The sequence below is a fragment of the Salmo salar genome, chromosome 25 (assembly GCF_965601325.2).
Source record: "Salmo salar chromosome 25, fSalSal1, whole genome shotgun sequence".
Lineage (NCBI taxonomy): Eukaryota > Metazoa > Chordata > Actinopteri > Salmoniformes > Salmonidae > Salmo > Salmo salar.
The window spans coordinates 39,152,501-39,177,995 of NC_138315.1; the positions used below are offsets into that span (position 1 = coordinate 39,152,501).

The 25,495-nt window shown below is 44.3% G+C and overlaps 1 protein-coding gene across 1 annotated transcript in view; it reads left to right on the forward strand.

The window, feature by feature from the left end:
- Window positions 1-25,495, forward strand: part of LOC106586724 (interleukin-1 receptor accessory protein-like 1) — a 292,043-nt gene that overhangs the window by 126,813 nt on the left and 139,735 nt on the right. The window contains exon 4 of the mRNA XM_082969141.1: window positions 11,128-11,202. Coding sequence (XP_082825267.1) covers window positions 11,128-11,202 — 75 coding nt within the window. The remainder of the gene's footprint in view (window positions 1-11,127; window positions 11,203-25,495) is intronic.

Sequence of the window (25,495 nt, forward strand, 5' to 3'; positions counted from 1 at the left end):
GAAACACATAAAGGCTTTTAACAGTAATAAAGTGTTCTGTGTTCCCCTGGGAGAACGTTCCCATGTTCCTCCAGTCAGCCAGCCAGCCGCCCTGACATTCACCGTCTGGACGATTAGCATCATTACAGCATCAGCTCTCCTACTCAATAAGACACATACAGAAAAAGAGACACATGCATGCACTCACTCACTCACTCACTCACTCACTCACTCACTCACTCACTCACTCACTCACTCACTCACTCACTCACTCACTCACTCACTCACTCACTCACTCACTCACTCACTCACTCACTCACTCACTCACACACACACACACACACACACACACACACACACACACACACACACACACACACACACACACACACACACACACACACACACACACACACACACACACACACACACACACACACACCACCCGGATACCTTTTATTTAACCTTTATTTCACTAGGCAAGACAGTTAAGAACAAGTTCTTATTTACAATGACGGGCTACCCCAGCCAAACCCTAACCTGGGCGATGCTGGGCCAATTGTGCGCCGCCCTATGGGATACACTAGAAATAGACTTCGATTTTGGACGTTTGAAAAGGTCCTGAGAACGTGGATATCTGCCTTCCGAGGCGCTCACCTCCAAAAAAACAAAAAGATTACCCAACACTGGGCGCAAACTCGTGATACTCAGTGTCAAAGCACGCTGCTCAGACCACTGCACCTCTACAGTTCACAATGCTCTTGCAAGACGTGAGAATACTTAATTATATTTGATGGTAATAGCGAGTCGTTCTTAATTATTTTGTTTTAAGCCTTCCCCGAACCATAGACCTAACCTTAACTACTCAGAATTAAAGGAAAAATCCACCCAAAAACACAAATTCCTTTATTAAAACTAATATTTGAAAACAATATTTTTTTGTCAACAAATGTTTCATATTGGCATTATAATAAGGTTGGAAGCAACATGGAAAATCGTTGTGGAAATCTGTTGCAGCTCAAGTCGACTTCAAAATCCATGTACAAAATGTTTTGCTATCACAGACTGGAACATGTTCCGGGATTCTTCCGATGGCATTGAGGAGTACACCACATCAGTCACTGGCTTTATCAATAGGTGCATCGAGGACATCGTCCCCACAGTGACTGTATGTACATACCCCAACCAGAAGCCATGGATTACAGGCAACATTCGCACTGAGCTAAAGGGTAGAGCTGCCACTTTCAAGGTGCGGGACTCTAACCCGGAAGCTTACAAGAAATCCTGCTATGCCTTGCGACGAACCATCAAACAGGCAAAGCGTCAATACAGGGCTAAGATTGAATCATACTACACTGGCTCCGACGCTCATCTTATGTGGCAGGGCTTGCAAACTATTACAGACTGCAAAGGGAAGCACAGCCGCGAGCTGCCCAGTGACACGAGCCAACCAGACGAGCTAAATGCCTTCTATGCCCGCATCGAGACAAGCAACACTGAGGCATGCATGAGAGCATCAGCTGTTCCGGACGACTGTGCGATCAGGCTCTCCGTAGCCGACGTGAGTAAGACCTTTAAACAGGTCAACATACACAAGGCTGCGGGGCCAGACGGATTAGCAGGACGTGTGCTCCGGGCATGTGCTGACCAACTGGCAGGTGTCTTCACTGACATTTTCAACATGTCCCTGATTGAGTCTATAATACCAACATGTCTCAGGCAGACCACCATAGTCCCTGTACCCAAGAACACAAAGGCAACGTGCCTAAATGACTACAGACCCGTAGCACTCATGTCCGTAGCCATGAAGTGCTTTGAAAGGTTGGTAATGGCTCACATCAACACCATTATCCCTGAAACCCTAGACCCACTCCAATTTGCATACCGCCCAAACAGATCCACAGATGATGCTATCTCTATTGCACTCCACACTGCCCTTTCCCACCTGGACAAAGGAACACTTATGTGAGAATGCTATTCATTGACTACAGCTCAGTGTTCAACACCATAGTACTCTCAAAGCTCATCACTAAGCTAAGGATCCTGGGACTAAACACCTCCCTCTGCAACTGGATCCTGGACTTCCTGACGGGCCGCCCCCAGATGGTAAGGGTAGGTAGCAACACATCTGCCACGCTGATCCTCAACACTGGAGCTCCCCAGGGGTGCGTGCTCAGTCCCCTCCTGTACTCCCTGTTCACCCACGACTGCAAGGCCAGGCACGACTCCAACACCATCATTAAGTTTGCAGACGACACAACAGTGGTTGCCCTGATCACCGACAATGACGAGACAGCCTATAGGGAGGAGGTCAGAGACCGGGCCGCATGGTGCCAGAATAACAACCTATCCCTGAACGTAACCAAGACTAAGGAGATGATTATGGACTACAGGAAAAGGAGGACCGATCACGCCCCCATTCTCATTGACGGGACTGTAGTGGAGCAGGTTGAGAGCTTCAAGTTCATTGGTGTCCACATCACCAACAAGCTAGAATGGTCCAAACACACCAAGACAGTCGTGAAGAGGGCACAACAAAGCCAATTCCCCCTCTGGAAATTAAAAAGATTTGGCATGGGTCCTGAGATCATGAAAGGGGTCTACAGCTGCAACATCGAGAGCATCCAGACTGGTTGCATACGGCAATTGCTCGGCTTCTGACCGCAAAGCACTACAGAGGGTAGTGCGTGCGTCCCAGTACATCACTGGGGCTAATCTGCCTGCCATTCAGGACCTCTACACCAGCCTTTGTCAGAGGAATGCCCTAAAAATTGTCAAAGACCCCAGCCACCCAGTCATAGACTGTTCTCTCTACTACCCCATGGCAAGCGGCACCGGAGTGCCAAGTCTAGGACAAAAAGGCTTCTCAACTGTTTTACCCCTAAGCCATAAGACTCCTGAACAGGTAATCAAATGGCTACCCAACTATTTGCATTGTGTGCCCCCCAACCCCTCTTTTTACTCTGCTGCTACCCTCTGTTTATCATATATGTATAGTCACTTTAACTATACATTCATGTACATACTACCTCAATTGGGCCGACCAACCAGTGCTCCCGCACATTGGCTAACCGGGCTATCAGTATTGTGTCCCACATACCACATGCCAACCCCTCTTTAACGCTACTGCTACTCTCTGTTCATCATATATGCATAGTCACTTTAACCATATCTGCATGTACATACTACCTCAATCAGCCTGACTAACTGGTGTCTGTATGTAGCCTCGCTACTTTTATAACCTCGCTACTGTATATAGCCTATCTTTTTACTGTTGTTTTATTTCTTTACCTAAATATTGTTCACCTAATACCTTTTTTGCACTATTGGTTAGAGCCTGTAAGTAAACATTTCACTGTAAGGTCTACACCTGTTGTATTCGGTGCACGTGACGAATAAACTTTGATTTGATTTGATTTGAAATCCACAATACAATTCTCTCTGTGGGCTAGCTGGCTAGCTAGCTAGCTCTGTAGCTAACTAGCAAATTTAGCTACACACAATAATAGCAAAGACAATATCAGCATGTAACATAGCTAGTTAGCTGTAAAATCGGCTATACAAACTGCACTATGAATTTAGGAGTCTACAATCTCACAATGTTCAACCTGCAGATCGATGTGCCTCACAGAGTGGAGTCTAAAATTCGCAACGGCAGATATACTTTTGAGAAGATGGGAAGCGTTGCCCATGCTACGTCAATGGGCTGCGCGGTGTATTCTGGGCGATTCTGGTACAAGGAGTGATGTCCTTCAACAATGCAAATATTTTCCGAGATATGAGATAATTAACTTGCTGTCTGTAGTATCGTATAGCTTTTGAATGGTGACATTATGTACAGTAATAGTCAAAGGTTTGGACACACCTACTAATTTAAGGGTTTTCTTTACTTTTACTATTTTCTACATTGTAGAATAATAGTTAAGACATAAAAACTATGAAATAACACAAAGGGAATCATGTAGAAACCAAAAAAGTGTTAACCAAATATTTATTTTAGATTTGAGATTCTTCAAAGTACCCACCCTTTGCCTTGATGACAGCTTTCCACATTCTGGCATTGTCTCACCCAGCTTCACCTGGAATGATTTTCCAACAGTCTTGAAGGAGTTCCCACATATGCTGAGCATTTGTTGGCTGCTTTTCCTTCACTCTGCTGTCCAACTCAATTGTGTTGAGGTCGGATGATTGTGGAGGCCAGGTAATTTGATGCAGCACTCTCCATCTTGGTCAAGCAGACCTTACACAGCCTGGAGGTGTGTTTTGGGTCATTGTCCTGTTGAAAAACAAATGATAGTCCCACTAAGTGCAACCCAGATGGAATGGCGTATCGCTGCAGAATGCTGTGGTAGCCATGCTGGTTAACCTGTTATGGATAGGGGGCAGTATTTTCACGGCCGGATAAAAAACGTACCCGATTTAATCTGATTATTACTCCTGCCCAGAAACTAGAATATGCATATAATTATTAGCTTTGGATAGAAAACACTCCAAAGTTTCTAAAACTGTTTGAATGGTGTCTGTGAGTATAACAGAACTCATTTGGCAGGCCAAAACCTGAGAAGATTCTGTACAGGAAGTACCCTGTCTGACCATTTCTTGGCCTTCTTGATCATCTCTATCCAAAACAAGGGATCTCTGCTGTTACGTGACACTTCCTACGGCTCCCATAGGCTCTCAGAAGGCGGCAAAAAGCTGAATCGTGGCTTTGCAGGCCCTGGCTGAAAAACATTAGCGCGTTTGGATAGTGGTCGGTCAGAGTACTATGAGACTGAGGCGCGTGCACGAGTCGACCCCGTGCTTTATTTTCTTTCCTCTTTTTACCTAAACGCAGATTCCCGGTCGGAATATTATCGCTTTTTTACGAGAAAAATTGCATAAAAATTGATTTTAAACAGCGGTTGAGATGCTTCGAAGTACGGTAATGGAATATTTAGAATTTTTTTGTCACGAAACGCGTCGGGCGCTTAACCCTTCGTCACCCTTGGATAGTGTCTTGAACGCACGAACAAAACGCCGCTATTTGGATATAACTATGGATTATTTTGAACCAAACCAACATTTGTTATTGAAGTAGAAGTCTTGGGAGTGCATTCTGACGAAGAACAGGAAAGGTAATCAAATTTTTCTAATAGTAAATCGGAGTTTGGTGAGGGTCAAACTTGGTGGGTGTCAAAATAGCTAGCCTGTGATGGCGTGCTATCTACTCAGAATATTGCAAAATGTGCTTTCACCGAAAAGCTATTTTAAAATTGGACATAGCGAGTGCATAAAGGAGTTCTGTATCTATAATTCTTAAAATAATTGTTATGTTTTTTGTGAACGTTTATCGTGAGTAATTTAGTAAATTCACCGGAAGTGTTTGGTGGGAATGCTAGTTCTGAACGTCACATGCTAATGTAAAAAGCTGTTTTTTGATATAAATATGAACTTGATTGAACAAAACATGCATGTATTGTATAACATAATGTCCTAGGCGTGTCATCTGATGAAGATCATCAAAGGTTAGTGCTGCATTTAGCTGTGGTTTTGTTTTTTGTGACATTATATGCTAGCTTGAAAAATGGGTGTCTGATTATTTCTGGCTGGGTACTCTGCTGACATAATCTAATGTTTTGCTTTCGCTGTAAAGCCTTTTTGAAATCGGACAGTGTGGTTAGATAAAGGAGAGTCTTGTCTTTAAAATGGTGTAAAATAGTAATATGTTTGAAAAATTTAAGTTTTGGGATTTTTGAGGAATTTGTATTTCGCGCCACGCCTATCATTGGATATTGGAGCAGGTGTTTCGCTAGCGGAACGTCTAGATGTAAGAGGTTAAGTGTGCCTTGAATTCTAAATAAATCAATGACAGTGTCACCAGCAAAGCACCATCACACTGTCACACCTCCTTCTGCCTAGTGGTTAGAGCATTGGGCCAGTAACCGGAAGGTTGCTGGATCGAATCCCCGAGCTGACAAGGTAAAAATATGTTGTTCTGCCCCTGAGCAAGGCAGTTAACCCACTGTTCTCCGGATGCCAAAGATGTGGATGTTGATTATGGCAGCCCCCCCCCCCCCCCCGTACCTCTCTGATTCAGAGGGGTTGGGTTAAATGCAGAAGACACATTTCAGTTGAGTACATTCAGTTGGACAACTGACTAGGTATCCCCCTTTCCTCCATGCTTCACGGTGGGAAACGCACATGCGGAGATCATCCATTCACCTACTCTGCATCTCACAAAGACACAGTGGTTAGAACCAATAATCTCAAATTTGGACTCATCAGACTAAAGGACAGATTTCCACCAGTTGAACTTCTATGGGCTAGGTGGGACACTAGCGTCCCACCTGCGGGACACAGCCAGTGAAATATCAGGGCGGAAAATTCAAAAACAACAAAATGTCATAATTCAACTTTCTCAAACATACAACTATTTTACACCATTTTAAAGATACACTTCTCCTTGATGTAACCACATTGTCCGATTTCAAAAAGGCTTTACAGCGAAAGCAAAACATTAGATTATGTTAGGAGAGTACATAGACAAAAATAATCACACAGCCATTTTCCAAGCAAGGACATGTGTCAATAAAACCCAAAACACAGCTAAATGAAGCACTAACCTTTGACGATCTTCATCAGATGACACTCCTAGGACATTATGTTACACAATACATGTATGTTTTGTTCGATAAAGTTCATATTTATATCCAAAAACAGCATTTTACATTGGCGCGTGATGTTCAGAAAATGTATTCCCACCAAAACGTCCGGTGAATGTGAACATCAATTTACAAAAATACTCATCATAAACGTTGACAAAATATATATATTTTTTTAAAGAATTATAGATAGATTACCCCTGGATGCAACCGCTGTGTCAGATTTTAAAATAGCTTTACGGAGAAAGCACATTTTTCAATATTCTGAGTACATAGCTCAGCCATCACGGTGAGCTATACACACACCCGCCAATTTCGGGGCAACCTAAACTCAGAATTAGTATTAGAAATATTCTCTTACCTTTGCTGATCTTCGTCAGAATGCACTCCCAGGACTGCTACTTCCACAAGAAATGTTGTTTTTGTTCCAAATAATCCATATTTATGTCCAAATACCTCCGTTTTGTTCGTGCGTACAGATCACTTATCCAAAGGCATACCGCGCGAGCGCGGAACCAGAGACGAAAAGTCAAAATGTTCCATTACCGTACTTAGAAGCATGTCAAACGCTGTTTAAAATCAATCTTTATGGTATTTTTTACGTAAAATTGCGATAATATTCCAACCGGACAATAGCGTATTCATTCAAGGAGAAAAAGAAGGAACAGCGTGCTCGCGTGACCGCGCATATACAATCCCTTTGTTGCCAGGCAGTCCACTCAGAAACTGAGCTCCTATTATCTGCCCAGTGACAGGAGAATGCTCAACCCACTTTCTGAAGGCTTTAGACAGCCAATGGAAGCCCCAGGCAGTGCAACGTAACCCCACGGATACTGTAGTTTCGAAAGGGACTAGAAAGAAGAACTACAATTCTCAGATCCTCCAATTCCTGGTTGACTTTTTCTCAGGTTTTTGCCTGCCATATGAGTTCTGTTATACTCACAGACACCATTCAAACAGTTTTAGAAACTTCAGAGTGTTTTCTATCCTAATCTACTAATAATATGCATATTCTACCTTAAATTGGGTACATTTTTCATCCGGCCGTGAAAATACTGCCCGCTAGCCCAGACAGGTTAATGTCCATTGCTCGTGTTTCTTGGCACAAGCAAGTCTCTTATTATTATTGGTGTCCTTTAGTAGTGTTTTTTTAAGCAATTCAATGATGAAGGCCTGATTCACACAGTCTCCTCTGAGCAGTTGATGTTGAGATATGTCTGTTACTTGAACTTTGCAGCAGAGGTAACTCTAGGTCTTCCTTTCCTGTGGGAGTCCTCATGAGAGCCAGTTTCATGTAGAAAATAGTCAAAATAAAGACAAATCCTGAAATGAGCAGGTGTGTCCAAACTTTTGACTGGTACTGTACTTTCGAAGAAAATAGGCAAGTTTCTCGACATATAAATTGACTTTGAGAAGGGATTGTGTGACGATTAGCTTAGCAACCGCGTGACACAGCATGACAATGTGAACACGATTGGTCGACAGTCTGCTGGATGGGGCATTATACGTTCCTTCATTCATTGGATTCCTATCTCCTTTCTATAATATCTCTGACAACTGCACCATGCAATGCACCATGGACTAAAGAAGGAGACAAATAGGAAAAATGTGCCTGACTCTCAGTTAAATTACATATTTCTCGAGGTAGAAATATAGCAAAAATTTCGAGAGAAGAAATCCTCCCGAGTTATGACCAGTATGACCTCCCGAGTTATCGGCCAGTATTAAAATCTGACATGTATGATAGACGTTTTTTGCGATCTAAAATTTGTATTCCTATTAACTTCTAGTGTAGCGAGAGAGACTTTATCACGGTGCTACGTCATACCGGACGGATTTCTGCCTGCTTGAACACCAATAACCCACATGAAACTATGAAATGACCCAGGGAAAAGATAGAACATCACTCAGAGATGTACAAAAACTGTTTAACATTCAAGATGGGTGAACCTTTCCTTTACTGCCAAAACAGTTAACTTTTTAGTTGTTTCTGTTTTAACCCTGTAACTGCACAGAATCAACCCTGTAACCATGCATTATTATGCATAAAAAAATAAATGTTAATTCATAATACATTGAATTTCGAAGGGAAACTATGAGATCTTGTTGCTCACACACACATGCACACATTTAATTCAAACACACTCCTCTCTCTCTCTCTCCCTCTCTCTGTCTCTCTCTCTCTCTGTCTCTCTGCCGTTCTCTCTCTCTCTCTCTCTCTCTGTCTCTCTGCCTTTCTCTCTCTCTCTCTGTCTTTCTGTCTCTCTGCCTTTCTCTCTCTGTCTCTCTGTCTCTCTGCCTTTCTCTCTCTGTCTCTCTGTCTCTCTGTCTCTCTCTGTCTCTCTGTCTCTCTGCCTTTCTCTCTCTGTCTCTCTGTCTCTCTCTCTCTCTCTCTCTCCTCTCTCTCTCTCTCTCTCTCTCTCTCTCTCTCTCTCTCTCTCTCTCTCTCTCTCTCTCTCTCTCTCTAAATTCAAGGGGCTTTATTGGCATGGGAAACATATGTTTACATTGCCAAAGCAAGTGAAATATATAATGAACAAAGGTGATAACAATAACAATAACAAATGAACAGTAAACAAGTTTAAAAGGAATATGCACATTTCACATGTCATATTACATCTATATACAGTGTTATAATGATGTGCAAATAGTCAAAGTAAAAATGGAAAACAACTCAACATAAATATGTGTTGTATATACAATTATGTTTGTTCTTCACTGGTTGACCTTTTCTTGTGGCAAAAAGTCACAAATATTGCTGCTGTGATGGCAGACTGTGGCATTTCACCCAGTATATATTGGAGTTTATCAAAATTTGACTTGTTTTGGAATTCTTTGTGGGTCTGTGTAATCTGAGGTAAATATGTGTCTCTAATATGGTCATACAATTGGCTGGAATTTAGGAAGTGCAGCTCAGTTTCTAACTCATTTTGTGGACAGTGTGCACATAGCCTGTTTTCCCTTGAGAGCGAGGTGTACCTATGGCGGCCTCTCTCGATAGCAAGGCCAATTGTTGAACACATGAGTCATCTGATTCCATTTCTGATCATTCCACTGTTGAAAGATGACAGTATCTGGACTAAACTTCCTGAGTCTGTACATAGTCAAACTTTCCTTATTTTGGGGTCAGTTACAGTGTTCAGGTATTCTGCCACTGTGTACTCTCTGTTTAGGGCAAACGTTATTTTAGTTGGCACTGTATTTTTGTACATTTTTTCCAATGTGTCATGTAATTATCTTTTTGTTTTCTCATGATTTGATGGGTCAAATTGTGTTGTTGTCCTGGGGCTCTGTGGGGTCTGTTCCTGTTTGTGAACAGAGCCCCAGGACCAGCTTGCTTAGGGGACTCTTCTCCAGGTTCATCTCTCTGTAGGTGATGGCTTTGTTGTGGAAGGTTTGGGAATCACTTCCTTTTAAGTGGTTGTAGAATTTTAAAGCTCTATTCTGGATTTTGATAATTAGCGGGTATCAGCCTAATTCTGCTCTGCATGCATTATTTGGTGTTTTATGTTGTACACAGAGGATGATTTTGCAGAATTCTGCATGCAGTCTCAATTTGGTCTCTCTCTGTCTCTCTGCCTTTCTCTCTCTGTCTCTCTGTCTCTCTGTCTCTCTCTGTCTCTCTGTCTCTCTGCCTTTCTCTCTCTGTCTCTCTGTCTCTCTCTCTCTCTCTCTCTCTCTCTCTCTCTCTCTCTCTCTCTCTCTCTCTCTCTCTCTCTCTCTCTCATACACTCACCATGATGTTTGTTCAAACACTGAGCACCATTAACTGGTGTCACGTCTGTGTCAAATTATTGACAAATTTATTTGTGCAAATAGGCCAAACTAAATGTATGTCGTTTCTATAGGCAATAGAGAGGAATATCACTCTGTAGTGAAAGATAACAGAGAACAAGGGAAGAAAGGAGGAACAGAGTTGAGATTCATAGCATCAGAGAGTGAAGAAATGAGAGAGGAAGGGAAGAGAGAGGGGATGAGAGAGAGAGCGATCTAGTGTACGTGTTGTCTTTGCTTCGGCAACAAGAGATGTTCTGTGCTGTCACTCCACTGGTGTCCATTAGTTCGTTGTGAATATGACATAACCAACACTGCACCATCCCTTCCTGCTAGTCTGTTTTCTGGTTGCAGGATCCAGACTATGTGAATGCTTACTTGCTTTTCGAGGGTTCTGTTCTAGTGTCAGGTATAATTAATACAACAGAGAATTTTAGGAAACTGACTTTTTGTGCTACCGGAGGACTGGATGTACTGTTAGGAGTTTTCTGTTTGAGAGAAGGACTTCCTTGTATTGGAGACTGCATAAGTTCACAAGCTCTCTCTGTCTCCCTCTCTCTGTCTATCCCTCTCGCTGTATCTTTACTCTTACAAACTGGGCCTATATGAGTTTTGTCTATGCCGTTAAAAAAGAAAGGTTCAGTAGCAGTATGGTGGTGTTGACAATGCCATGGCATTCTCGTGTTTGTGAGTGACATCTAACATGTCTAAACTGTGTGTTTCTTTATTCCAGCCCCTCTGACTGACAAGCCACCGAAGATCCTTTATCCTTCTGAGAACAAGATCAGCAACATGGAGCTACAGCTAGGTAAGAGCTAGAGCTCTGCTACATGACCTGAGCCTCACAGGCCCCGACATTATACATCTGTTTAAGACTGGGTAGAAGCTGTTTTTCATCAATAACTAGGATACGGGCAGGGCCCGGGTATCACTAAATTGATCACTAACATTTTGAAGCTGAGCCATTTGCAGTACAGTCATAGTATCTGACTAAGATCATAACAAGGTGTCAGAAGTGCTTCAACCTCATCAAATATAAGACAGGAGAGATTCTTTCACAGAAAATAATGTTTGTTGAGTTTTGTCGGGATTTAGAGTGACGAAAGGTATCTAACTGTTCTCTCATGTCTCGTCATTGAGCAAAGCAGCCCAAGCGGAGCAGTTGCTACGGATACTCACAGATCCAAAACCATGTGCAAAGCGCATGCAGAGCAAACTCCAAGCAGGAAGCGAGTGACAGAGAGAGGGGAGCAGCTAATGGATTTACTAACAGAGGAAGTTATTTCTGATTTTGTGATTTGGGCCTGGCCACACCGCGCCTTAAATTTGGCAGAAGCAATCGGGCCCAGGTAGGGTAGGGCAGGAGCTTGGGATTTATTCCCTCTTCATTATCAGTAGGAGCTTTGTGTGTGTGTGTCTGTGTGTCTGTGTGTGTGTGTGTGTGTGTGTGTGTGTGTGTGTGTGTGTGTGTGTGTGTGTGTGTGTGTGTGTGTGTGTGTGTGTGTGTGTGTGTGTGTGTGTGTGTGTGTGTGTGTGTGTGTGTGTGTGTGTGTGCGTGCGTGCGTGTTTATGTGTGTGTGTGTCAAATCAAATCAAATGTTATTGGTCACATTCACATATTTAGCAGATGTTAATGCGGGTGTAGCGAAATGCTTGTGTTCCTAGCTCCAACAAAGTGTGCGTGCGTGCGTGCCTGCGTGCGTGCGTACGTGCGTGCGTGTGTTTGTGGGTGTGCGTGCCTGCGGCGATCCTCTGTATGTTAGCATCTACAGTATGTCTATCTCTTCTGTGGTGCTGTATACAGATATAGGATTTAATTTGAGCCAGTTTGCTACAGCAGGAAAATGTGAATGTGAATTATTGTGTGGATTATAATGAATGGAGAAAAACATGTTTTATACATTTTTCATTAGTGCAAATCAAGTCTGACATTTTAAAGTGTAAATGATCACCTTTAGAAGTCTTTTAAATTCTCAGCAACAGAAGAATGCTCAAATTAACATCCTACATCTGTACTAGAGTGTGAAAGAAAGAACAACAACTGCATCTCTAAATGACTGAAAAGTGATGAATTCACAGATCCTCTTAGACTGTAACCTCTCTGCTTATCCGACAGATTGATGATGACAGTTTTAACTCCGGTAGAAGAACACAGACACTGTAAAACAATTTCTCTGTGTATATAAATGGTGCTGTTTCCTCAACGATATCGGCTCCATATGGTGCCAGTGTTGTGTAGCGTGGTTGTCCACATGGAGAGGAGGTGGCTTACAATACTGCTGTTTGTCTTTGTTGACAGGGGTCAGGGTGGCCGAGGTACGTGCATGTGTGTGTGGATGTGTGTGTGTGTGTGTTTGCTCCACAGAGTGTTTTGGAGACAATACCACTCTGGTCTTTAGTGTTTTGTTGTTATCAGGGATACAAGTGGGTTATTGGTAGCTCACACAGGGAGATCACTCTAGAAAGGACAATATCATTTACATTTACATTTTAGTCATTTAGCAGACGCTCTTATCCAGAGCGACTTACAAATTGGTGCATTCACCTATAATATCCAGTGGAACAACCACTTTACAATAGTGCATCTAAATCTTTTAAGGGGGGGGTTAGAAGGATTACTTTCCTATCCCAGGTATTCCTTGAAGAGGTGGGGTTTCAGGTGTCTCCGGAAGGTGGTGATTGACTCCGCTGTCCTGGCGTCGTGAGGGAGCTTGTTCCACCATTGGGGTGCCAGAGCAGCGAACAGTTTTGACTGGGCTGAGCGGGAACTGTGCTTCCTCAGAGGTAGGGAGGCGAGCAGGCCAGAGGTGGATGAACGGAGTGCCCTTGTTTTGGTGTAGGGCCTGATCAGAGCCTGAAGATACGGAGGTGCCGTTCCCCTCACAGCTCCGTAGGCAAGCACCATGGTCTTGTAGCGGATGCGAGCTTCGACTGGAAGCCAGTGGAGAGAGCGGAGGAGCGGGGTGACGTGAGAGAACTTGGGAAGGTTGAACACCAGACGGGCTGCGGCGTTCTGGATGAGTTGTAGGGGTTTAATGGCACAGGCAGGGAGCCCAGCCAACAGCGAGTTGCAATAATCCAGACGGGAGATGTCAAGTGCCTGGATTAGGACCTGCGCCGCTTCCTGTGTGAGGCAGGGTCGTACTCTGCGAATGTTGTAGAGCATGAACCTACAGGATCGGGTCACCGCCTTGATGTTGGTGGAGAACGACAGGGTGTTGTCCAGGGTCACGCCAAGGCTCTTAGCACTCTGGGAGGAGGACACAAGGGAGTTGTCAACCGTGATGGCGAGATCATGGAACGGGCAGTCCTTCCCCGGGAGGAAGAGCAGCTCCGTCTTGCCGAGGTTCAGCTTGAGGTGGTGATCCGTCATCCACACTGATAAGTCTGCCAGACATGCAGAGATGCGATTCGCCACCTGGTTGTCAGAAGGGGGAAAGGAGAAGAGTAATTGTGTGTCATCTGCATAGCAATGATATGAGAGACCATGTGAGGATATGACAGAGCCAAGTGACTTGGTGTATAGCGAGAATAGGAGTGGGCCAAGAACAGAGCCCTGGGGGACACCAGTGGTGAGAGCACGTGGTGCGGAGACAGATTCTCGCCACGCCACCTGGTAGGAGCGACCTGTCAGGTAGGACGCAATCCAAGCGTGCGCGGTGCCGGAGATGCCCAGCTCGGAGAGGGTGGAGAGGAGGATCTGATGGTTCACGGTATCAAAGGCAGCAGATAGGTCTAGAAGGATGAGAGCAGAGGAGAGAGAGTTAGCTTTAGCAGTGCGGAGAGCCTCCGTGACACAGAGAAGAGCAGTCTCAGTTGAATGCCCAGTCTTGAAACCTGACTGATTAGGATCAAGAAGGTCATTCTGAGAGAGATAGCAAGAGAGCTGGCCAAGGACGGCGCGTTCAAGAGTTTTGGAGAGAATGGAAAGAAGGGATACTGGTCTGTAGTTGTTGACATCGGAGGGATCGAGTGTAGGTTTTTTCAGAAGGGGTGCAACTCTCGCTCTCTTGAAGACGGAAGGGACGTAGCCAGCGGTCAAGGATGCGCTGATGAACGAGGTGTGGTAAGGGAGAAGGTCTCCGGAAATGGTCTGGAGAAGAGAGGAGGGGATAGGGTCAAGTGGGCAGGTTGTTGGGCGGCCGGCCGTCACAAGACGCGAGATTTCATCTGGAGAGAGAGGGGAGAAAGAGGTCAAAGCACAGGGTAGGGCAGTGTGAGCAGGACCAGCAGTGTCGTTTGACTTAGCAAACGAGGATCGGATGTCGTCAACCTTCTTTTCAAAATGGTTGACGAAGTCATCCGCAGAGAGGGAGGAGGGGGGGGGGGGGAGGGGGAGGAGGATTCAGGAGGGAGGAGAAGGTAGCAAAGAGCTTGGAAGTGTTGGATGAGAGCGAGAGGGAAAAGGATACAAGGTAGTGGTCGGAGACTTGGAGGGGAGTTGCAATGAGATTAGTGGAAGAACAGCATCTAGTAAAGATGAGGTCAAGCGTATTGCCTGCCTTGTGAGTAGGGGGGGAAGGTGAGAGGGTGAGGTCGAAAGAGGAGAGGAGTGGAAAGAAGGAGGCAGAGAGGAATGAGTCGAAGGTAGACGTGGGGAGGTTAAAGTCACCCAGAACTGTGAGAGGTGAGCCATCCTCAGGAAAGGAACTTATCAAGGCGTCAAGCTCATTGATGAACTCTCCAAGGGAACCTGGAGGGCGATAAATGATAAGGATGTTAAGCTTGAAAGGGCTGGTAACTGTGACAGCATGGAATTCAAATGAGGAGATAGACAGATGGGTCAGGGGAGAAAGAGAGAATGTCCACTTGGGAGAGATGAGGATTCCAGTGCCACCACCCCGCTGGCTCGATGCTCTAGGGGTATGCGAGAACACGTAGTCAGACGAGGAGAGAGCAGTAGGAGTAGCAGTGTTATCTGTGGTGATCCATGTTTCCGTCAGCGCCAGGAAGTCTAGGGACTGGAGGGTAGCATAGGCTGAGATGAACTCAGCCTTGTTGGCCGCAGACCGGCAGTTCCAGAGGCTGCCGGAGACCTGGAACTCCACGTGGGTCGTGCGCGCTGGGACCACCAGGTTAGAGTGGCAGCGGCCACGCGGTGTGGAGCGTTTGTATGGCCTGTGCAGAGGAGAGAGAACAGGGATAGGCAGACACATAGTAGACAAGCTACAGAAGAGGCTACGCTAATGCAAATGAGATTGGAGTGACAAGTGGACTACACGTCTCGAATGTTCAGGAAGTTAAGCTTACGTTGCAAAAATGTTATTGACTAAAATGATACAGTACTGCTGGCTGGTGGAGTAGGCTAGCTAGCAGTGGCTGCGTTGTTGACTTTGAACGTGTAGCTGGCTAGGTAACCTCGGTAGTTTCAGTACTACACCTTGTCATGATACAAAGCCACTTTGTAGCTAGCTAGCTAACATAACACTAATCAAGACGTTCCTTGTAGTGTATTTAGTTTCAACAATGCTGCTCGTCGGTAATAGTTGGCTAGGTTAGGAAAAATGGCGTCGCGGGGGACGGAAATAGCTGGCTAGCTAACCTCGATGGCTGGCTAGCTAACAATTATCAATTAACAATTATCAAGCTATGACAAAGACAACTAGGTAGCTAGCTAGGTAACACTGCACTAGTCAAATCGTTCCGTTGTAAAGTATTAGTAACTACAGCGCTGCTAGTCGGTAACGGTTGGCTAGCTGGCAGTGGGTTAATGATGACTAGGTGTGTTGAGTAAGTCTGGCGCCGCGTCGCGGCTGGCTAGCACACCTCGATAATACTCAAACTCAAACTACACAATTATCTTAGATACAGAGACAGCAAAGACAACTATGTAGCTGGCTAACTAACACTAACGCCACACTAATCAAGTCGTTGCGTTGTAATGTAATAGTTTCTGCGGTGCTGCTAGTCGGTAGAAGTTGGCTAGCTAACAGTGATGACTAGCTAGCTAGCAGCTAGCAGTGTTGACTACGTTAGGAGGACGAAGATAGCTAGCCTCGATAATTACTCAGTTACTCTAAACTACACAATTATCTTTGATACAAAGACGGCTATGTAGCTAGCTAAGAAGAATTGCTCAGATCAAACAAATCAAGCCGTTGTAATGTAGCGAAGTGTAATATTACCTGTGGAGCGAAGCGTGGTGCGAAGCGTGGTGCGACTGCTCTCAATATGACAATATGTGATGACATGTCTGTAAACAATCCAATGAGGCGCAGAAGTCGGAATGATGTATCAATTGAGGGAGGAAGCAGAGCAACCTGAGCGCATCAAGGGTAAGATACCTTTAATTATTGTGCACGTTTAAATAGAGAGAACTTCACAATAAAAAATATGTATTTGTGTAGGAACCTCTAAAGAAGGTTTTGAACATATTTCGTTTTTATATACAGTGCCTTCAGAAAGTATTCATACCCGTTAACCAATGTTCCCTCAAAAACATTTTGGCACTGAGCAATTGTTAGCTCTGCTGATTGCAAACTTGAATGTTGTGAAAATTCTCTGCAACTCTCAGTGCATGTGTTCTGTGAACACTGAGGCTGTACCCGCTTTAAGTTACAGTTTCAGACAGTGGTCAAGTAGGTTACTGTGGCTATTTGATCATAATGTAAGCCTACCAGAGCGGCCTACCATCAAAAACAATATAGAAAATGCATCCCATAATGTTCTAACATTCAGTCTACAGTAGCAGCCAATGTGTGGTGGTCAATGTAGGCCTACATTCCATGAGACTTTTGAATAAAACATGCAGGGCTTGACATGAACCTGTTTATCCACTTGTCTTTCAGACAAGGAGGTGACTGAAAATGTTGTTGTGTTGTTTGATGCAAGAAGTCACTTTACAAAGTAAAATGTATTATTATTCCCAAAACATTATTACAGAGAATCAGACAAATTATGCTTCCCTCTGCCTATTGGCTATTTAGCTTCTTCAAGCCTGTTTTAAAATACAACACTGCCCCTTTAAGACATAAAAAAGCTCTTTACCCTACTCACTTTTCAAAGATGTCTAGAAATGTACTTCTGCTCTTGTAGGAAACAAGCACTAACCCATTGCTGACTACAAATTATTGATAACTGGGCTAATAACTCACTAACTAGCAGAGGATATGAACAAATTTGCACACGTGTCTACATGCAGCTCTCGCGTTGACCTCAAAACAAGCGCATCTACAACCGTTCATGCTGTAAACACAGTCCAGTTCAAAGTGAATTGTACAGGTCCATATATGGCAGTGGTCTATTTACATATAGGCCTACTGCATGTCGGATTGTTTATGCTGCACCAGTCTGTGTAGATTACGGCCAGAGTCGTGCATGTCAATGCAATAGAATCCTACAGTACTACCATGCATTTTGCCTACAACAAAATCTCTTGTATAGTTAGTTTTGCATACTAAGTCTTGCATAGTTTGTTTTGTTTCGGTATGTTACATTTAAAGTGGCTACTATTGCATTGATTCGATCACAATTCCCACAGCAAAGGGAAACATTGATAGTGTTAACTAAGGGGGAAAACTCTAGAAAGTTGAGTTTAGTTCAATATCGTGCTTCTCTGCGCAGGCTGATCTTTTTTCTGCGCAGCAGTTCCGGGGAGCTGTGAACCCACGCACTCGCGCAACTTAGAGGGAACATTGCCCTTGACTTATTCAATTTTGGTCTTACAGCCTGAATTCAAAATGGATTAAATATATGTTTTTCTTACCCATCTACACACAATACCCCATAATGACAAAGTGAAAACATGTTTTTAGAAATGTTTGCAATTATTAAATACAGAAATATCTAACTTAGTTAAGTATTCACATCCCTGAGTCAATACTTCGTAGAAGCACCTTTGGCAGTGATTACAGCTGTGAGTCTTTCTGGGTAAGTCTCTAAGTGTCACGATTCCCACCGAAGGTGGCGCCCCCTCCTGCTCGGGTGGCACTCGGCGGTCGTCGTCACCGGCCTACTAGCTGCCACTGATTCCCTTTTTGTTTTCCCCCCTTTTGTGATTGTTTGCACCTGTTCGTATAGTAGGGGTGATTAGCGGGGCTATAATTATTAGCTGGCCCGCCTTCTCTTTGTGCGGGATTGTTTATTCTGTTGTATGCTTGTGTTTGCGCTTGTGCGTTGGTTTTGCGCCGACTGTGTTTTCCCCTGTGTTTGGGGCACTTTGTTTTGTGTGCGCGCTTATCGCTGTTTGGGGTGGCTTGTGTTTTTCGCCTCTTGGCCCATTAAAAGCCACTACCCTGTACTCGCTGCTTCCTGCGTTTGATTCCTCACCCACGACGCCCGAGCATTACACTAAGAGCTTTGCACACCTGGATTGTACAATATTTGCACATTGTTCTTTCAAATTCTTCAAGCTCTGTCAAGTTGGTTGTTGAAGATGGCTAGACAGACATTTTTAGGGCTTGACATACTGTAATTAGGCCGCTCAGGAACACTCAATGTCGTCTTGCTTGGTAAGCAACTCCAGTGTAGATTTGGCATTGTGCTTTATGTCATTGTCTTGCTGAAAGGTGAATTAATCTCCCAGTGTCTGATGGAAAGTAGAATGAACCAGGTTTTCCTCTAGGATTCTGCCTGTGTTTAGCTCTATTCCATTTCTTTTTATCCAAAAATGTCCTTATCCTTGCCGATGACAAGCATACCTATATCATGATGCAGCCACCACCATGCTTGAAAATATGGAAAGTGGTACTCAGTGATGTGTTGTGTTGAATTTGGCCCAAACGTAACACTTTGTATTCAGCACATTAAGTTAATTTTATTGACCATAACCTGTTGTTGAAAAAACGTATGTGCTATGGCTTTTCAACCTCTGCCACATTGTGGATTCAGAGCTATCTATCTAATATAACTCAAAGGGTTTTCTTTAATGGAAGCGTCTCTCCTGTCAAACATGTAAAGTGTGGTGTACTGCAGGGCAGCTCTCTAGGCCCTCTACTCTTTTCTATTTTTACCAATGACCTGCCACTGGCATTAAACAAAGCATGTGTGTCCATGTATGCTGATGATTCAACCATATACGCATCAGCAACCACAACTAATGAAGTCATTGAAACCCTTACCAAAGAGTTGCAGTCTGTTATGGAATGGGTGGCCAGTAATAAACTGGTCCTGAACGTCTCTAAAACTAAGAGCATTGTATTTGGAACAAATCATTCCTTAAGTTCTAGACCTCAGCTGAATCTGGTAATGAATGGTGTGGCTGTTGAACAAGTTGAGGAGACTAAATTACTTGGCGTTACCTTAGATTGTAAACTGTCATGGTCAAAACATATAGATTCAATGGTTGTAAAGATGGGGAGAGGTCTAGCCGTAATAAAGAGATGCTCTGCTATTTTGACACCACACTCCAAAAAGCAAGTTCTGCAGGCTCTAGTTTTGTCTAATCTTGATTATTGTCCAGTCGTGTGGTCCAGTGTGGCAAGGAAAGACCTAGTTAAGCTGCAGCTGGCCCAGAACAGAGTGGCACGTTTTGCTCTTAATTGTAATCAGAGGGCTGATATAAATACTATGCATGCCAGTCTCTCTTGGCTAAGAGTTGAGGAGAGACTGACTGCATCACTTCTTCTTTTTATAAGAAGCATTAATGTGTTGAAAATTCCAAATTATTTGCATAGTCAATTTACACACAGCTCTCACACACACACTTATCCCACCAGACATACCACCAGGGGTCTTTTCATAGTCCCCAAATCCAGAACAAATTCAAGAAAAAAGACGGTATTATATAGAGCCCTTATTGCATAGAACTTCCTTCCATCTCATATTGCTCAAATAAACAGCAAACTTGGTTTCAAAAAACAGATAAAGCAACACCTTGCAGCACAACGCCTCTCCCCTATTTGACCTAGATAGTTTGTGTGTATACATTGATATGTAGGCTACGTGTGCCTTTTTAAATATGTATATAGTTCTGTCCTTGAGATGTTCTTGTAACACCCTGGCCATAGAGAGGGGTTTTTTGTTCTTTATTTTAGTTAGGCCAGGGTGTTACATTGGGTGGGCGTTCTATGTTCGTTTTCTAGGTTTTTTGTATTTATTTGTTTTGGGCCGTGTGTGGCTCCCAATCAGGCACAGCTGAAGTTCGTTGTTGCTGATTGGGAGTCACACATAAGGAGCATGTTTTTCCTTTGGGTTTTGTGGGTAATTGTTTCTGTTAGTGTTTTGCACCTGACAGGACTGTTTGGCTGTCGGTTTTTCTTATTTTTGTATAGTGTTCTTTCTGCTATTAAATATTCAATGATGAACACTAACTCCACTGCACCTTGGTCTACTCTCTCTCACGACAGCCGTTACAGTTCTTGTCTAATAATGTTCTTTATTATGGTTCATGCTTTGTGTGGACCCTAGGAAGAGTAGCTGCTGCTTGTGTAACACCTAATGGGGATCCTAATAAAATACCAAATACCAAAGGGAGATTAAATGTATGCTTTTTTATTTCAACGCTTCTACCAAGGCATAGGAAAAGCTCCCTGGTCTTTGTGGTTAAATCTGTGTTGAAAGTCACTGCTCGACTAAGGGACCTTACAGATAATTGTATGTGTGGCGTACAAAGATGAGGTAGTCATTCACAAATCATGTTAATTAAACACTATTATTGCTCACAGAGTGAGTCCATGCAACGTATTACGTGACTTGTTAAGTACATTTTACTCCTGAACTTATTTAGTCTTGCCATAACAAAGGGGTTGAATACTTATTGACTCAAGACATTTCAGCTTTTCATATTTAATGAATTATTTAAAAAAATCGAAAAACAGTGTTTCACTTTGACATTATGGGTAATTGTGTGTAGGCCAGTGTCAGAATGCTCAAGGAAGCAGGAGGGTTGAAGTCAGGCGCAGGAGACACAAGTCCGTGAACACTTGTCAAGGGGTGTGAATACTTTCTGAAGGCACTTGTATATTCAAAAAATATATATTATTTGTTTTGCCTCAGGGCAATGTTGTGTAGTTAATCTAATTTGTTTGTTGCCTTAGGGCAACGCTGTGCAGTTAGGCTACTTTTAAGGTCAATATCATGCTAAATGAAAGATATGTAATTTGATGTAAAATGATGGCCTTGGTCAATGTTTTTGCCAACGTATCCACTGACATTCACAGGCAATGAACACGGGGACCTTCTATGAGCGAAAGGAGCCTAATCGAGCAGTAAGCATCATACCCTTTCGATAGTGAGGACAGTCACAGCTAGGAAGAATGGGCCACAGAATCAGATTGTCAGAGATATATTTGTACATTTTGTATTATTGATACATTATCAAAAAGACTTAATCTTCCCCAAAAAATAGGATGACATAAAAAAAATGAATAACCAATATGTGTGCAGTAGAAGATTCACATAACCACTATTTTAGCCATGTCCAAAACCTTAACTCTTAACTTAACGAGATATGAAACCCCCAGCCCAATTCAAGTGTTTTTGGTTTCATTTTTAGGTAAATGAAGTTAGGTAACAATGTCGAAAACTTAAACATCAAAAAATTATGTTTACCTTGATACCGAGTGATACTTGTTGCGCTCACATCTGTGGTTGACCAAGGGTGAATAGGCTACCATTAATGGACTGACATACATGCAATCTAGTACACACAACACACACACTCACACAAACACACAGCAATTTGACATTTTAGTCAATTAGCAGACGCTCTTATCCAGAGTTTATTAATCTGAACATATCTAGGTGGGACAACCACATATCTCAGTCATAGTAAGTCCATTTTTCATCAATAAAGTAGGTATTAGCAAAGTCGGAGCTAGTAGGGGTCAAGTGCGAGTTATAGTTTAGTTCATGAAAGGTTATTTTATTTGGGGGAGGTGCGGGGGGGGGGGGGGGGGGGGGGGGTGCTGTGGGATTATTTTAGATACTCTTCGAAGAATTAGGGTTTTAGATGTTTTCGAAAGATGAGTAGGGACTCTGCTATCCTAGCTTCAGGCGGAAAATGGTTCCAGCATTGGGGTACCAGGACAGAGAACAGCTTGGACTGGGCTGAACGGGAGCTGCCCCCCTGTAGGGCTGGAAGGGCCAAGAGACCAGAGATGTCAGAATGGAGTACTCGGGTTGGTGTGTAGGGTTTGAGCAGAGCAAGAGGGGCAGTTCCTGAAGGTAGGAAGAGGCAGTTGCTCTTGCTGCTTCGTAGGCAAGTACCATGGTCTTGTAGTGGATTTGAGCTTCGACTGAAAGCCAGTGGAGTGTGCGGAGGAGTGGGTTGACATGGGAGGATTTGGGAAGGAACACAAGGCTGGCTGCAGCATTCTGGATAAGTTGCAGGGCTTTGATGGCACAAGCAGGAAGCCCAGCCAACAGCAATTTGCATTAGTCCAAAGTGCCTGGATTAGGACCTGCGCCTCTTCCTGTGTGGGTGTTGTACTTTACGGATGTTGTAGAGCAGGGGTGTAAAACTCATTCCATGGAGGGCCTAGTGTCTGCGTGTTTTAGTTTTTTCCTTTCAACTAAGACCTAGACAACCATGTGAGGGGAGTTCTTTAATTCATCAATCAAGTACAAGGAAGGAGCAAAAACCCACAGACACTCGGCCCTCCATGGAATGATTTTGACACATGTTGTAGAGCATGAACCTGCAGGAGCAAGTCACTGCTTTGATGTTTGCAGAGAACGACAGGGTGTTGTCCAGGGTCACACCAAGGTTCTTTGCACTCTGGGAGCAGGACACCGTGGAGTTTTCAACCATGATGGAGAGACCTTGGAGCGGGCAGGCCTTCCCCGGGAGGAAGAGCAGCTCCATCTTGTCGAGGTTGAGCTTGAGGTGGTGGGCCATCATCCAAGCTGAGATATATGCCAGGCACGCAGTGGTACGTGTCGCTACCTTGTGTGTCAGAAGGGGGAAGGAGAAAAGGAGTTGAGTGTCATCCGCATAGCAATGATAGGAGAGACCATGTGAGGACATAACAGAGCCGAGTGACTTGGTGTATAGAGAAAAGAGGAGAGAGCCTAGAACCAAGCCCTGGGGGACACCAGTAGTGAGAGTATGTGATGCAGACACAGATCCTCTCCAAGTCACCTGGTAGGAGCAGCCTGCCAGGTAGGATGCAATCCAAGTGTGTGCAGAGCCTGAGACGGCCAGCCCTGAGAGGGTGGAGAGGAGGATCTGATGGTTCATGGTGTCGAAGGCAGCAGATGGATGTAGTAGGATGAGAACAGAGGAGAGAGAGTCAGCTTTGGCAGTGTGTAGAGCCTCAAATGTTTTGGAAAGAAGGGATACCGGTCTGTAGTTTTTGATGTCAGAGTGTTGGTTTCTTGAGAAGAGGAGCGACTCAGGCCATTTTGAAGTCAGATGGGACACAGCCAGTGGTCAGGGATGAGTTGATGAGGGAAGTGATGAATGGAAGAAGGCCTCCAGAGATGGTCTGGAGAAGGGAGCAGAGGATGGGATCGAGCAGGCGGCCAGACCTCACTAGTCCCAGGATTTCATCTGGAGAAATAGGTCAAAGCATAGGGTAGTTCTGTGTGAGTGGACTCATTAGTCTGAGTGAATGAGGAGGGGATGTTGTCAACCTTCTTTTCAAAGTGGCTGACAAAGTCGTCCGCAGAGAGGGATGAGGGGGAAGGGGAGGGGGTGGAGGATTAAGGAGGGAGCAGAAGGTGGAAAAGAGTTCCCTAGGGTTGGTTCCATTTAGAGTGATAGAAAGTGGCTTTAGCAGCAGATACAGAGGAAGAGAAGATAGAGAGGAGGGAGTGAAAGGATGATAGGTCATCCAGAAGTCAATTTTCGCTTAGCTGCCCTCAGTCCTGTTCTGTAAGCTTGCAATGAGTCACAACGGAGTAGGAAGGGAGGGTCGAGCCAGGCAGGAGGAAAGGGGACAGTGCGAATCATAGGATGCGAAAGGGAGGATAGTAAGATCTAAGAGGCAGAATCAGGAGACAGGAGGCAGAAGGATTCGGCAGAAAGGGAGATATGATAGGATAGAAGAGGAGAGAGAGAGCAAAGATTGTGACAGCGCATGACCATCTGTGTAGGGGCTGAGTGGTTAGGGTTGGAGGAGAGGGAGACAGAAAAGGAAACAAAGTAGTGATCAGAGACCTGGAGGAAGGTTGCAGTGAGATTAGTAGGTGAACAGAGACCTGGAGGGGGTTTGCAGTGAGATTAGTAGGTGAACAGAGACCTGGAGGAGGGTTGCAGTGAGATTAGTAGGTGAACAGCCTCTAGTAAAGATGAGGTCAAGTGTATTGCCTGCCTTGTGAGTTGGAGGGGATTGGGAAAGGGTGAGGTCAAAAGAGGCAAAGAGGGGAAAGAAACAGTTAGAAATAAATTAATCGAAGGCAGATATCAGAAGGTTGAAGTCGCCCAGTACGAAGAGTGGTGAGCCATCGTCAGGAAATTAGTTTATAAAGGTCACTGAGGAACTCTCTAATGGCACCTGGTGGGCAATAAATGACAACAATGTTAAGCTTGAGTGGACAACTGACACAGACAGCATGGAATTCAAATGAGGAGATGGTAGATGAGTCAGGGAGAAAAGAGAAAATCTCCACTTAGGAGAAATGAGCAGCTCTGTCATACCAGATGCTCTCGGACTATGAGAGAAAACGTAGTCAGATGAAGCGAGAGCAGCTGGAGTAGCAGGGTTTTCTGGGGTGATCCATGTCTCCGTCAGGGCCAAAAAGTCTAGGGACTGAAGGGCAGTATAGGTTGAGATGGAGTTGTGCGGACCTGACCGCAGATCAGCAGTTTCATGCGTTGCCGGAGACCAGGAATGGGTTGTGCACGCAGGGTTGCAGCCAAGGGGTGGGGAGAATCTGGAAAGCCTACAGTGAGAGGAGCGAACAGGTATAGAAAACACACACATACAGTAATTGCCTAAACTACAAAAGAGCTAAATGAGATAATCTGAAAATAACTAGGTGAGATACTAAAGTGAGAGAGTAGAGCCTTCCTCTCCTTCCTTCCTCTTTGTTTCGGCGATAGTTTTGACGATGAGACCGCCGCTGACACTGAGTACTAAAACCACAATAGTCCCAAATTGCCCTGCCCCTTAATCCTGGTTGATGTGTCAACAATTCTCTGCAAGTTATGAGCAGTCAGCAGTTCACACACCAAGTAGACTACTGGGAAGACAGGCAGCACTAAAAGTAGATGGCCA